This window comes from Ammospiza caudacuta, chromosome 3 (genome assembly GCF_027887145.1).
Source record: "Ammospiza caudacuta isolate bAmmCau1 chromosome 3, bAmmCau1.pri, whole genome shotgun sequence".
Lineage (NCBI taxonomy): Eukaryota > Metazoa > Chordata > Aves > Passeriformes > Passerellidae > Ammospiza > Ammospiza caudacuta.
The window spans coordinates 92,870,082-92,884,716 of NC_080595.1; the positions used below are offsets into that span (position 1 = coordinate 92,870,082).

At 36.6% G+C, this 14,635-nt stretch overlaps 1 protein-coding gene across 1 annotated transcript in view; it reads left to right on the forward strand.

Annotated features, from left to right (window-relative positions):
• RNGTT (RNA guanylyltransferase and 5'-phosphatase) overlaps positions 1-14,635 on the forward strand; it is a 170,291-nt gene that overhangs the window by 59,075 nt on the left and 96,581 nt on the right. Inside the window, exon 11 of the mRNA XM_058801514.1 lies at positions 4,027-4,191. Within this exon, the coding sequence (XP_058657497.1) occupies positions 4,027-4,191 (165 nt within the window). The remainder of the gene's footprint in view (positions 1-4,026; positions 4,192-14,635) is intronic.

Below are 14,635 nucleotides of genomic sequence, written 5' to 3' on the forward strand. Positions count from 1 at the left end.
GGAGGGAGAGGCTGGATGCGCAGCAGAAATCACATTAATCTCTTATCCCCATCTCAGCCACTCCTGCCATGTTGCTGATGCAGTGACCTGGGGTTTGAGTTCCTCACCTGATGTAGCATGAGGTTGTGACTTCAACATGAGGACTCTGTGAACTGGATGGAGGGCAGGAGCACAGCCTGACACTTGTCCAAATTCTGTCTTCTGGCACCTGTTTGGAGCATTGTTAGAGGGACCGGTCTTGTTGGGTGGGTGGGGTTTTTTGGTGGTAACATTTTTTAATTTTATTTTTTTTTCCTATGCTTTTTTCTAATCTCCATTCAGCAAATAAATTGCCTTCCCCCATCTGCTCAAGACAATGGATATTAAATAAGCTGCAGACCCTGTTTTTCAGTGGTTTTAAATCCATTTATTTTTGTGATTCATATGTGCCTTGTTATATATGATTTCTGTTGAGAAGTTAATTTGAAATAACTGGAGTTTAAATTTAGAAATGTTGAGTCCTGGGTGGATTTCAAAGTTCAGTAGAAATTTCATGTTAGGTTTTGAAGTTGTGTGGAGGATGTTTTAGCATCAAAACCATATTTTGCAAACCCACTCCATGCTGTGACCTTAGTGCAATGCACAGAGTTTCAACAGGTGAAGAAAGCTCAGCTACTTGAGGAAGAGGTGTTGATTCAACAGATGACTCTTCTGTTAAGGCTTGTCTAAATGATATTTTGCTTTAGGATACATTTTATTTACAGTGAGAGGGAAGTGTAACTTTCTAGCATAGGTAGGAGATACATGCTACTTGTTAATTTTGTTTTACCCTTTGCTAACACACTTTCTTTAGGTTAAAAACATCTAGAGCAGGAATTATCATTTTATGTACTTCAGTAACTAGGCTGTCAAGCAGTAGTGACCCTCATCCTTCTCAGACGACTAAAAACCTACATATTGGAATAAGATCTTAATTATCTGAATGCTTAAGTTAGTGAAACATCTGTATTGCCGAAACCATGCTATTACTTAATGCCTGGATTTAGATTATATATGCATCAATGTCTTGGTTTTTGACAATTATTAAATGTGTGCTTTATACACTAAATAATCTCTTCCTGGTTTTGTCAAGGTATCTGAATTATTTATTACAGCCTACGTTGCCCTCCTACTTATTTGCTAAAGCTAAGAATTTTATCACTTCAAGATTTTGGCTATGTCTGGGATAAATGTGTAGTAGATTCGCAACACCTTTTTGTAATTATGGGAAATGTCGAATAACAAAGAAAGAGTCACTGTCCTACAATATTGCTTTTATTCGGTATGTCCTTGAGTTAAATTCAATTATGTGTTATTTTCTTATTGCTAATGTTCTGTGCTTTTGTAAGAATGAAATACTCTTTGACTTCTTAGTTTACTTGTCTGATGAAGAAGTAGCTTGGCAGCATTGTCTGTGTTTTCCTTTCTCATATGATCTTATGTCAACCTAGCTTTGACCTTTATTTGATGGAACCTAGTGGTAATATACCCTTCTATTTAACAAGCTTTAAAATAGAAATATATGATTGGCAGAACTGCATGAAATAATTAGTTCCAAGTAGATGAGAAAAGTGAAAGGAATATTTTAAGGAAGTGATTCAGCTGGTTTATGGTGCATATGAAGTTGCCTCAGCTTTTAATTTAATTGTTTATGGATGGAAATATAAATCACTGTACAAAACCATTTTTTGAAACAGTCATTGTAAAAAAGCTTTCTAAATAACCTAACTGCTTATTGGCTTATTGGAAGCTCAAATGTATGAAATATTAATTAGTTAATTTGCTTTTTCAGACCTACTAATAAAATGGGGTTGAGTGGAGAAGATACTATAGGGAAGAGAGCATGTGCACTAGATCTTGCTGAAATCTACCTAGAGAATTATGGGGGTTCTTTGAAGTGATAAAAAATATATATACACATTTCCCAGGAAAGAATTCTTCAATCAGTTCTTCAATCAGTTGTTACAGGGGTTGAGATGTGTTTTCTGTGTTTTAATTATATGTACAAACCAGGGCAAGCTCAGTCACTGTATAGATGAATACTCAAGTATGCTATACATAGGGGGAGAAAAAAAGGAAGGAAGAAAGCAGGAAGGAAAGATTGATTGATTGATTGATTGATTGATTGATTTTCCAACATTTTGTCTGTGGCACTTAAAAATCTGTAGATCATGCATCTGTATTCTGTGAGAAGTGAATAGAGTGAACCACTCTCCTGCCCCTTTGATTTTTCCATATTCTTAATTTTCCATTCATTTGAATGGCTCCTTACTGGTAAGACCTTCATGTTTGAAAGGAGGACAGCACTGAAGGCAACATTAACAGCCCGCTGAGCTTTCTTCTTCACGAGATTAGGAGATTAGGAGACACTTCACCCCTGGTGTCTGCCACAGGCTTTGTACAAGATGTGCTTCCCCACAGACTGATGGTGGCTGGGCTGCCTGCTCTTGTGTAGACTGAAGCAGAGTCCTGAAAGAAAGTGGTTGTGAGTTACATGTGGTATGGGAGCAATACATAATTCTTAAAGCTGTTGCCATAAACAACTGAGGACTTATGATAGAGGTCTAGTAGGTTCTAATGCTATCAAAGAAATATAAGACAAGCTTAATGCTGCTTTGGGAACATGAAATGTCAAAGGTTTTGGTGAAAGCCAATATGATTTTGGTAAGAACTGATTAAATTCACGTCGTTTAAATAGGCACTCTGTTTTTCTCCTAATTGAGATACCTGTTCAGCTACTTCTTGCTCTCTTACCTTTGTGTGCCTCATCAGAATGTCATTTTGCCTTTTTTTTTGGCCTTCTTTCCAGTTGACCAGTTCAGATCCTCTCTGAAGCATATCGGAGCAGTGCTTTTTTCCTTTGAGTTGCCTTTAGTGCAGGAGGTACTTGGTAGCCAGTTCTTCTGCTCAGCTGTACTGCTGCCACTGATGATTTGAATCCCATGTCTCCCCAGTTTCCTTTGCTCATTACTTTCAATTTTTGAAGAATTCTGGTTTGCAAGCCAAGGCTCTGTGAGCTTATTCCCTCTAGGCCATGAAAGGAATGGGTTTTGAAAATTATTTTCTTTGTGAATGGGATGGCAAAATGAGGGATGATCACATGTAAATAACTTTCTGTCCTTAATCACACTTGTAACAGTGCAAATCTATGAATTTTGTGTCTCATTGCTGTGAAAGTGACACCTGATTGAAATGAGCTTTAGAATTCATTAGTTGACAGTTGCTTGTTTTGTTCTAGTGATATCCATAGCGTGTTTTGCTCACCATCTAATGCTCAAAATATAATGAACTCCATTACAAGCCGTTACTAATCTGACAAATGCGCATTTTGAATGCTCATACTGATCTGGTGCAATGCACCAAATGTAGAAAGAGCAATGTAAAGCTGCTGGTTTATTTCAGATCTTGAAAGGTCAGGATATGCTGCTGAGGCTTAGTGAAGTGTTTTACTGCCTATTTGTGACTGAGCCCTCGAATATGTTGCAGGTTTTTGTAGCCATTGTTAATTGGCACATTTTCCAATTGCACCTATTATTCTCTTTTCTATGGCAGAAAAATGAACATTAATTAATGTTTCTTTCAAGGCATAAATATCCTGCACTTAGAGCAAGGCATTCACTTAAATGTATAAATCTCATTGCTTTGTCATTAAAAGTATTGTGAACAAAATTATCTAAATTACTTCAGAGGAAAGCTATGTGGAGAAGTATAGCTACCATATAAAAGCTATAATTAGGGAGTATTTCAATTATTTTGCTTAACTTTAAAGGTATTTGGGTGTTTAATTCATGTATGCTTGAATGCATATTACAGATTTCTAGCTTTCTTTGATTTCGTTAAACCTCTTATAACCTGGGAAAAAATGTTTGAAAATCACACATTTGGGGAAAAATTTAGTAACTTGATAATTCTATGTATCTGTAGTTTTCTGTATATTTTGTTAGGAAAACTTAAATTGTTCAAATAATTTGGTGTTTGATTTTAATGCTGATTTTTGTAATTTGGCAGGGTCAGCCTGTTGGAGACTGCGATTTTAATGTTCGACTTGCATGTATAGAGAAGGAGATTATATTCCCACGACATGAAAAGATGAAAAGTGGTCTCATTGACAAAGCACAGGAACCCTTCAGTGTTCGAAACAAACCATTTTTTGACATCTACACTTCCAGAAAGGTAAGCTTGATTTCAGTTGTTTTGTGTTGTGGTACTTGAGGCTGTATAACAGTGGTAGGTATAGGTTTTCCCTCAGCATTTTTGTTGTGTCTTCCAGTGAGTTCCTTTGGTAACCAAATGTTCAGCAATTGTTGTGGGGTGACTGGCTGCTTGGGATAATTCTGAAAAGTGTGGTTTTTTGGTTTTATTACTTATCTCACTCTTTTAGAAAACAGTTTTTGAAGATATCAATAAATCTAAAATACCAGGTAAAAGTTTAGGGACATTGTAATCTGCATTTGAGATGATTGTGTTTCAAATTTAGTTCAGTCAACAATTTTTTACCCTAATGTGTTTCCACCACCTTAAAAGCATCTTTGAGATATGAATATCTATATACTTTTAATTTATTGGGATATTTGGGGTTGGTGTATGGCTTCTTTCATGTTTTTTCCTTGGATTTTTTTTTGTTGGTTTGAGGTAGGTGTTTTAAGTCTCAATCATGACAGACTCTGAAGCCTTCTACATTTTGGAGTTTAGGTTACTCATTTTTCTTTTTGTACAATGAACATTATAGGGTATTTTTGTCCTCATTTAAATCAGTCTTACCTAGTGAAATATGTTCTTTTTACTGCTCTTAAAGCAGAAAGCTTCTTAGGCTTGAAATCTGATCATTGTTTTCAGTAAGCAAGAAGTTCTATGTCAATATTTGAGAATTGTTTGTATGCCCTATGATAACTGTAAGGAAGTTTTAGGTAGCAGTACCAGTATTGATGTGGAACTTTATCTATGACAATATTGGTAAACACTTAAGAGAAATAATTATTGGTTCAAAATAGATTTCAAATCTGTATTTGCTCAAAAGAATAGTATCCATAAAAATATATTCTCAAAAGATCAATATATAAACTAAGAATTATTGTTGCTCTTACTTACCTCAAAATACCCTTTCCATTTCATTACTTCTGTGAACTTGATGAGTATGATTCCTGTAACACTTCCTTAGGGTAATGAAAAAAGCCTTGCATTTTCATATTCATCATAATTTTGTGAATTTTTCATTATGTATGGTCAGAATAGACTATAAACAGTAGTCCAGTCTATTGAAGCATTGCCGTTTCCTGAAAAAAGGCTGTTTAAAAATAGTATTGTTTTACCCAAAGGATCTTTATCCTATTTTTATTTAGTCATCTCTGCAACTATAGCAACAAACGTAGTGATGAATGCCTCATCAGTATAGCTGAAAAAGCGAGCAGACTTCCTCTTGCATCAATGATGAATGTCTTGAGAGGGCTTGCCAACTCTATGTGCAGGACAGCAAGGTCTGCAGAAAGATAAGGAATTCTTTCTGTCCTCTAAGTCTGTTCATATCCATCAATCCCTCTCCAGAGACAGGTGCTGCTGAATGGATCCTAAAGAGCGACAAGTGGGAGCTGCATTGGTAGATCCTCTCCTTATGTTCAATTAGACATTTTTCTTTTCTTTTCCAAGAACAGTTGGATTCTTTCATCTTTAGGAAGGATCTAACAGGATCCTTCCATTCTTGACTATAGTGAGCAGCTTTGTGGTGCTTAGTTGCTGGCTGGGGTAAAACCATTACAAGATCCTTGAAGATTTACACCCTTGAGTGGTCTCAGAAAAGCTGTGATATTTTTAAGCCTGGGTTTCTTCCCTACTTTCTTCGCAGTGTATTTCACTGAGAGAAGATGTGGCTTCTTAAGTCACCCCCAAGGCTTGTTGTTGTCAAAGATCAAGGAGGGTAGCAGTCCTTGGTCACAGATAAGATGGCTCTCTCACTGCACCAGCATATTCAAGCGTGAAAAGGTGGAAAACCCATACCTTGTCAGAACGGGTTTCATCAAAACTTTTGGAGTAGGATTTGGAGTTGCTTGGCGTAATTTTTTTTTCCAGTGTAGCTGGGGTTTGCTTGGGATCAAGAAAAGAATCAAGTGTACTTCACACATCTTATTTTTGTTTTGAGAAGCTTTAATTTTTGAAACATGTTCTCAGGATGCAGTTTGAACTTCACAAGAGAATGCTCTAGATCTCTTTTTTACAGCCTCCCTCCATCATTCTTTTCTATGATCTGAGTTAAGACATTCCATTCCATTCTTTTTAATAAAAATAATGTATCGGTAAATGTGTGTTAGATTGTGTGGACTGTAGGAAGATTACTCAAAAGGCCAGGAGCCTCGATGCTATATTTAATAGCAGAAAAAGTGACAAAAACTTTTAATTATACCAGAAAAAATGAGTGCTTTCCATGTAGACTTAGTTATTTTCAGTGAAAAAGTGGGAAGTAATTATTTGAAACAGCAGTAAACTTTGTGCTGTGTTATATAATACATCCACTAATGAAAATGTTCTTCGAGTTATGGATTTGGAACTTAATGCCAGAGTTAGGTACTGACTGATTTTTATTTTTTTTTTAAATCTGGAAATCAATTTCCTGTGAAATGAAATGCACTTTTAAAGTGCAATTATAAAGTATGACAGTGTTTGTAGTTGTGTCTTGAGATTTAGTTTTGGATTTTGGAAATAAAAGCTGTGTTTTTATAATATTGCCTTCAGGGTTATTTTAAGATGTTTGAATGGACTGTTATTTTTTGTAAGACTGAGTTTTAGTGTAAGACCAAAGAAACGAACAATCAGTGAAGAGCAGGTTGTATATTTTCAGAGTCTCTAAAAATATTGCCTTGTTGAACTCTGATATTGATGAAGAAAGCTGTATCACTAAATCCCTCTATAATCAATTAAACACAGATTAGTATTTTAGTGTTATCTGGGAACTTCCTTTTGATGTAACTTCCAGGTTCTTTTAGACATTTTGAGCAAAGTTGAATTTTTGGTGTTTGCCATTACATTTGCATGATTGGTCACTTCTGTTGCATACCTTGCTTTCTTTGCATTTATTGGTTTGCATCAGAATTCAAGGAGATGATATGGTCAAATTCTCCCACCCATTGTGTAAGGAATGCAGCAGTCAGTGGAAGAAGCTGAGTTTTAGGTTGGTGCTTTAAGTGCTTCATACTCTTAGGCTTTGAACCATGGCCTTGTATTTACAGGAATATTATGCAAGATTTTATTTTCATTATATTGAGCAGGAAGTACAGGTGCATAGAAATAATTATATTCTTGGAAGTGGTCCATTCTTGGCTTTCCTTGCTTAAGCCAATTCACAGTTCTCTTGCAAGGCTTTTTTGTGTGGACAGTCTCAGTCTGGATGTCATCACTAAAGCCCATTGTCTAGTGAAAATTCTGTCTAGCAGGAGTAGGAAAAAAGTTCCTTTCTGTGCAGTCTGTGGTCCCATGGAGAATTGTGCCCATCACTCTCAATGGAACAAAAGGCTAAAGGTTAAACAATGATACAGGTCAAGTGAACAACCTTTTGCAAATGTTAGCACACTGTATGTCAATGACTTGTCAGTTTTAGACTATTATCTGGTTTTAAAATGACAGCTTGTCCTAGAAGGATTAGAGAGAAGGTAATCTCTGCTGGAAGCTTAAATGGTCTAGGATCCTTTTAAAAGTTTTCAGTCAGATCTGTGAACTGACAGGTGATTTACTTTGTTCTCCTTGTTTATTTGACATTTGGAATTTATTTTTACTTTTTAAAACTTCTTTTGTTGTAGTTAGGAGAGGTGGAATGTTTAGAGTTTATACCAATAAAGGTATAGCTCCTGTTGAGATGGTTTGCTTTGAAAAATTAAGTTGCTGTGGACTTCTGATGATGCAGGAGAACGTGTAAGTGCACACTTTGCTGCTGTTCATGTATTTTGCAGGCAGCTGAGCAGCTGTAAGTTAGTGTTTGCATGCCCTGAAAGAGTGAACCCTGATAAAGGGTAGAATATGCAGACATTGCTCATCCGTGTGTGCCAAGAGAGCTGTTAACCAAAACTGACTGAAAATGACAAGGCCCTGTCTTACATCTCCCAGTTGCCTACAGACAACACGAGGAGGAGCTTTGCAGTCATGGGACTGAGGAATTGCATGGCAACAATGGTGGTTGCAGAAGTGTCAAATACTCTGTCTATTGAAGATCTTGAAACCCCCATCTCAGTGGAGGGAGAATGTTACCATCTGGAGGTTTTCTATTGCCAAGAAGACCTGTTTCCTCTGTTTTTATTTTTGTTTTCATTTTCTATGCCTTCAGGAGTAGTTTAATCAGCTCACCTTTCAATCCTGCATTTCCTGACCTAGATTGGTAGCCATTCTTCATGCCTGGCTTACATCATGTTCCTCACTCCATCTGTTCTATTCCAAGGTTTTGGCCTATTTATCATCTAATCACATTTTAATTGTCTTCTAACCCATCTCTCCTCTACCATTTTGTTTCTGTTTGTTTTTATTTTTCATGTCTTACATTTTTTCCTCACTTATTCGTGTTCCATCTCCCCAAGAACGGAAAGTTTATTGGTGTAAAGGCAGTATTGCCTTATTTCACCCTGAGATACTTTTGTGCTGGTGTAACCATCACTTAAATCTTCTTTTTGGCATGCTTTTCTTCTGTAAACACAAATAATCATTGACCTGAGGAACTTAGTAAACAAATAAGGAATAAGAAGCTGCAAAGATATTACCTTATTCTTATACTAGAATTTGAAATCTTGGCAGCTGTCTTATATCCCAGCATGTAGTACTTCAGCCTGATTGTTCAAAGTTATTTTACCACTTGAATTGTAGAGGTAAGTACAGCCAATCAGCCCAACTGGTAGCTTTGTAAATTGTAAGATGAAATAGGTGACCAAACTGCAGATTTGAGCTGAATGTAGGTTACTGCCATTTGAAATTCAGTGCTTGCACTGCAGCTATTTCATGCCTGCTGCAGCACTGCAATGATGTGAATACTATTCGGTAAATATAATTTTTGTCAGTGGGAGGTTGGGGATAGCAGAGGCTTTGCAGGCCAGTAGTGGTGGGGAGCCCAGCTGCTTCTGACTGTTCCTTGACTTTCCGTGGGACAGGGAAGCATCAGCTACTTGCTTAGATTTGGTTCCCTCAAGCTAGGGCAAACACTGACTCAGCTGTGGTGACTTCTCAGCCTCCGTACTTTGCTGGAGTCACTTAAGGAGACCCATTCACAAAGAAGAATCTGTGTTTGTTTCCTGGAGTAAACAGAATAGGATTAGGTGACTTGCTTTTGGTTATTATTATTTATGATGTTGAAGGTCTAATACAATATTTCAGTACAATAGTATTTTGGTTAGGAAAGAAGTTTTTTCTTTTTCTTCAAGAAATTATTCGCACATTAGTTACGTGTCACATTTTTCAGAAAGTGATCTACTGAAGTTAAAACAAACAGCCTTGGATATTTCCATGAAGGATTATTCTCATAACTTGTGGCCCATGTTAGATATTGCTAGTGGTACAAATAAATTAATGTAGAATGATTCAGATGTGGAATATGTAATTAAATTTTGACTTGTCAAACTATCATATGAGAAAGAAAGCATTGAAACTCGTGGAAAAATAAAGCTGTATGGCTGAAGTATTCTACTTGGTGCACGCTGTAAGTTTAAACATCAGGACACTACATATTCAGCTTAGCTTTTAACAATTTAATATTAGATTTGAACATTCTAACATTTTTGTAAATTATTTCTTCTGTATTTTGTACAGTGAAAATACAATATACCTTTCTAAGTAGGAAAAGTGTCTTTAACAATGATTTCTTATTTCAGTTTTATGGTGTATTACCAAACCAGGAAATGCAAATCTGTTTGGACCTATTTACCAGTTGGTTTGCCAGTATGGACAATTGAATTGTATATTTGATATCTTCTGAATTAGTTAGAAGACTCAGCTGTGGTGACTAAGTGGGTCACTCCACTCATTAATTGAGGGGCAACTGTTTAATATTGTCCATTGTGCCACTTCACAGCCTGTCACTTTCCAAACTGCCTTCTGGCAATGCAGCTCCACAGGGAAGCCATCAGCCTTCTCCTATTGGAATGATGTTCAAGAGACATGCACTTAATTTGGATAAAATGAATAAAAGCACAAAGAAAATGGTAAAGATGGGGGTGAAATTTAAAGCAACTTATTATGATGCAAGATTATAGGACATTGCTGCTAGCTGTTTCTTTTCTTGTAATATGCTCAATTTTGAGAAAAAAACCCCAAACCAGACCTTGAACAAAATTAATCTTTAAAATAAAAAATTACAAAATCTTAGCATTTTACTATTATGGCTTTACAGTTTTGATTTCAACTTTGTAGCAAATAAAGCCCTGAAGTACCATTGCGTAGCAGAGGAATCTGATTTTTTAAACATCCAGAATATAAAGTTAAACCTTAATTTTTGTGTTAAAAATCTATGCTTCAGGCCCAGTATAAAATATTAGCCCAGTTTGCATCAGGACTTGGAACAGTAGATGTATGAAAACATTATGTTCTTGTATATCAGTTTTGTGTCTGACTGAATTATTGTATAAACTGTATATTCAGTTTTGTTTTTGTTGACAAGTCTTATTAGAAATGCTTAATAAAATAAAATCCTCAATTATCTGACTTAATTAAAACAGACCTATCCATGATTTTGGCAACCAGAGACCAGATTACGTTGGAACAGTTTATGCAGGGGGTGGATAACAGGTTTACACAGGGGCTGAGTAACAGATAAACCTTATCAAGTATGTAACAGTGGAAGATCATTCAACCCCATTGCACTCAACCCAGTGCCATTCTTTCCTTTGAAATCAGAAGAACTATTAAATGTAGTATTTGCTCAAACATAGAGAATTAGGGAGCTTGCAAGCATCAGTGTCATGAGAGCCTTGCTCAGTTGAAGACATTACAAACTTTACTGAGCATCTTTCGACCATTCAGGAGTGTCATAGATTGCAGCTAATGCGTAAATAGATCAAAGCATTTGCTACTGGAGCCTTTTGAATCTCCTGTGGCTCCAGCAACACTGTCACCTCAGGTGGGTGTGTTCTGCCAGGCAGGAGAGTGTGGGGAGAGTGATGTGGGTGACATCCCTGTGCCTAAAAGAAAGAAAATGAAGGCACCATGCAGTTTGAAACAGAGAACTGTGAAGAGCACAGTACATGAAATGGCCAAGCCATGAAATATATTGCTGTTTCTTTGTCAGGAAAAATAAATATGAAATATTGCTGTTTGGCAGGGTCATTTCCACTAAGCTTCAAGGAGTTCACATTTCTCTAATATTGAGGCTATCACAAAAATCAAAGTTTCTTGGAGGAGCTTATTTCTGTTATTTGAAAGTAGCATTTGAAAACATCGTAGTTAATTGATGTCAGTTTCTCAATTGTGTTTTTGAGAAGAGATTGACAGTGAGAAATGCCTCATGCTTATTTTGAATTCAGGAATGCAGATGTGCTGTCAAATTAAGCATTAACACACATAGTGCTTATGTTATTCTTGGGTATTGTTTTGAATATATTAGGTGCATAACCTTTGGAGTTGTTCACTCAGAACCAGCACATGGGTGACAGCTCAGTGGGGCTCTTACTGTAGCATGCTCTAGGTTTTTCTAAGATGTCTCCAAATAATTAAGAAATATGGCATACAGCTAGTGTTATTAGCATATTTGAAGAGTCCTGTTAGTGAATTAGCTGCAAAGCCAAGAGGATATTAAAAAAAAAAAAAAAAAGAACCATCAAACTTGATTTCCTGCCACCCTCACAATGTATTTTTCTCTTGTCCACAATAGCATTTTTTTCCTATGTGACTGGGTAGTGAAATCAAGCTAATGTGGTACTTAGACTTTCACATCCAAGGTTGCATCCCAACGCGCTTTTTCCTAAGAGGTGCCTCATGGCACAAAGCAAGCTACAGGGTCGAATCTCTTTGGCTTTGTTGCTTGGACGTGTTGCTCATTCCCTCTCACATAAATGAACTGGAGTATAAACTGGACTTTCTATTGCTTTTCTCTCCTGGAAAAAATATATGGGCTCCAGTGAAGACTTTTCTGCAGAATTGCTGTTCTAAAAGGTAGTGAAGAGTGGTGTCATTAGAATGCTAATGACCAGTCATTAGTAGTTTGGGCCCTTGTCAGTCACTGACTATGAAATTATATGGGCAAATGGTTGAGGAAGACACTCTGCAGTGGTTGTGGTTGTTGAAATTATGTTATTTTTGGTCTGTGGTCTGCTGACTAGCACTAAGTCTTCAGCATATTTGACTTTTACATGTTTGACTTTGACACAAAGGAGTCTGGGAGCCCTGCACGTCGCACTTTTCAGCAGGAAACAGACTGCTTGGAGCCAAAGTGCAGGCTGCAGGTACCAGTGGCAGCCTACATCTGCAGCCTTTCAGCTTCATCCACTTGGAATGCAAGAGGGCCATCAAATGAGAACGTTTATAATACATCTGAGAGGGCTGTTGTACCAATGAGATATATAAATGTTTGTTTCAATGCTCATGCATTGAACTGAGTTTCTAACTAGTTGTAGACAGAAGGGAGTACATAGTTGCCAGAGCAAACCCAGAATTAGGTCACCTTCCTTCCTCTCTGTGCATGCACCTGTCTGTTGCCACTTCATGTTATTTCAACTTTGCTGCTCCCACTGTTACTAGAGTGGAGGTTCACTGGAAGTGCCCAGGTGACTTCCTGTCCTGCTGTCATGGGCTGTACATGGGAGAGGTGACCCCTGGTAAATCTGACCTCCACAAAGTGCTGGGACATACAAGAAAGTGACCCTCCCACTAAAGGATTTCTTCTTGCCATTATCTGTAATTAAAACAAATGAAAGGCTGTCAGTGAATGGCTTTTTGTGGAATATGAATTTCAGATTGAGCATCCTCTAACAGTGTTTTGCTAGATGAGCTGTTAGGACCACATGTATTTGAATCCCATGAGCGATGCTCAAAAGGGTAAAGCAGTGTATTTTCTACAGCAATGCTTGCTAAACATCCATGGAGGAGTGTAGACAGGAAGCTACACATATTCCTCTAGCAAAAAAATGTTTGTTGCTAGAAACTGGTCAGTCTGTGAAGTATTCAGTATTATTAAACACACCTTTGATTGACCTTTCAAAAGAGAGAAACATGCCTTGCACGGTCACTTTTTTTGGGCTGCAAGTTTCCTATCTTTAGCAAGTCTATAGTGCTGGATTCTGGTCTAGTGTGTTTAAAATTATTAGGGTATTCCTTATGGAATTTTTAAAACATACTTCAGTGACCAGTTGTTGCCAATGTGTTTTTGTTGTGGCTGTTGGCTATTCCTACACCTAACAGATGGCACTCGTGTACATTGACAAGCTGTGGGATAGCTGAGCATTACTAATAAAACCTATCACATGTTAAACTTGACCTGACATTAATCAAGTTTTGAATGCTACAAATGATTCATGGATAATAATTAGTCTCTTGATCATATTAGTGAACATCAGTCTCACAATGCTGCCATTATCTGCTTTCATTCTTATAGGGAACAAATCTATTGCCATAATTAGGTGTTTTTCATATCTTTTGAGCCAAAATGTTCTGTATGATTAACTTGGTAAAGAGGTTATTTTTAGTCTTTCAGTATGATTGATTTCAGAGCTTCTAGTAAATTAACAAATTGAAAGGTTTTCCATGAAATAATATTTTATAAAAAATATATATTTTAAAGTCTTATCAACTGAAAAATTCCCATGTGTCTTTACACAGTCATTTGGTATATTTTTCATCACCATATGATTCAGCTGTTGCCAGAGATTACACAGTTCAAAACAGTGGTGATTTTGTTAAACAGGTGAACCTTGGGATTTTACTTTTACTCTTTTTGTTTAGTTACTGGGTTACTGGTTGACATCAAGTGCTTTCAATATGTACGCGTTCATACAGACATAATAATGTTGGCAGCTTTTCTCTGGTTTTGTCTAGAATTAGCATCTTGAGATGGATGGCTGTGTGAAAGCTAGGATTCGAGCTTTAAGCATGAATTTTTTAAAGGATTTTCATACAGTTTTACAGCCCTGATTTTACAGCCCAAAAGCATGACATTTCTTTTTAAGTAATGAGCAAGTAAGAAGTTTATACTTTGTGTTCCTTATGCAGTTAGGGCAAAGTAGATAATTTCACTGGTTTACTAAAAATGTAGCAGTTATCTTCAATATGTGTTGGTTCCTAATTAGCATAGGAAACTTCTTTAAGCAATTACTTCTTAGAGAGCTCAGTTTTTAATTTATTTTCTACAGTTTTTGATCCTACTTTTCCTTTATGCATATTTTAGATCATTGACACGGGCCAGGAAATATTTTGTTACTTCATAATTTTTTCTTAGCATATTAGCTTTAGAATATTTAGTATAAGCTGTAATTTTCTGACGGTACTCTCAGTTATTATGATGCTTTTTCTTTCTTGCCTTTTATTGCTGGTAAGATAAATATAGCTCAATACAATGACTAATGAAGGAGGATTCATTATAGTATTGGACATTACCCTGATGCAGATACACTTCAGCTGATACTGTTCTTACACTGTTTATTTGATGTAAGGTAGCATATCATATTTT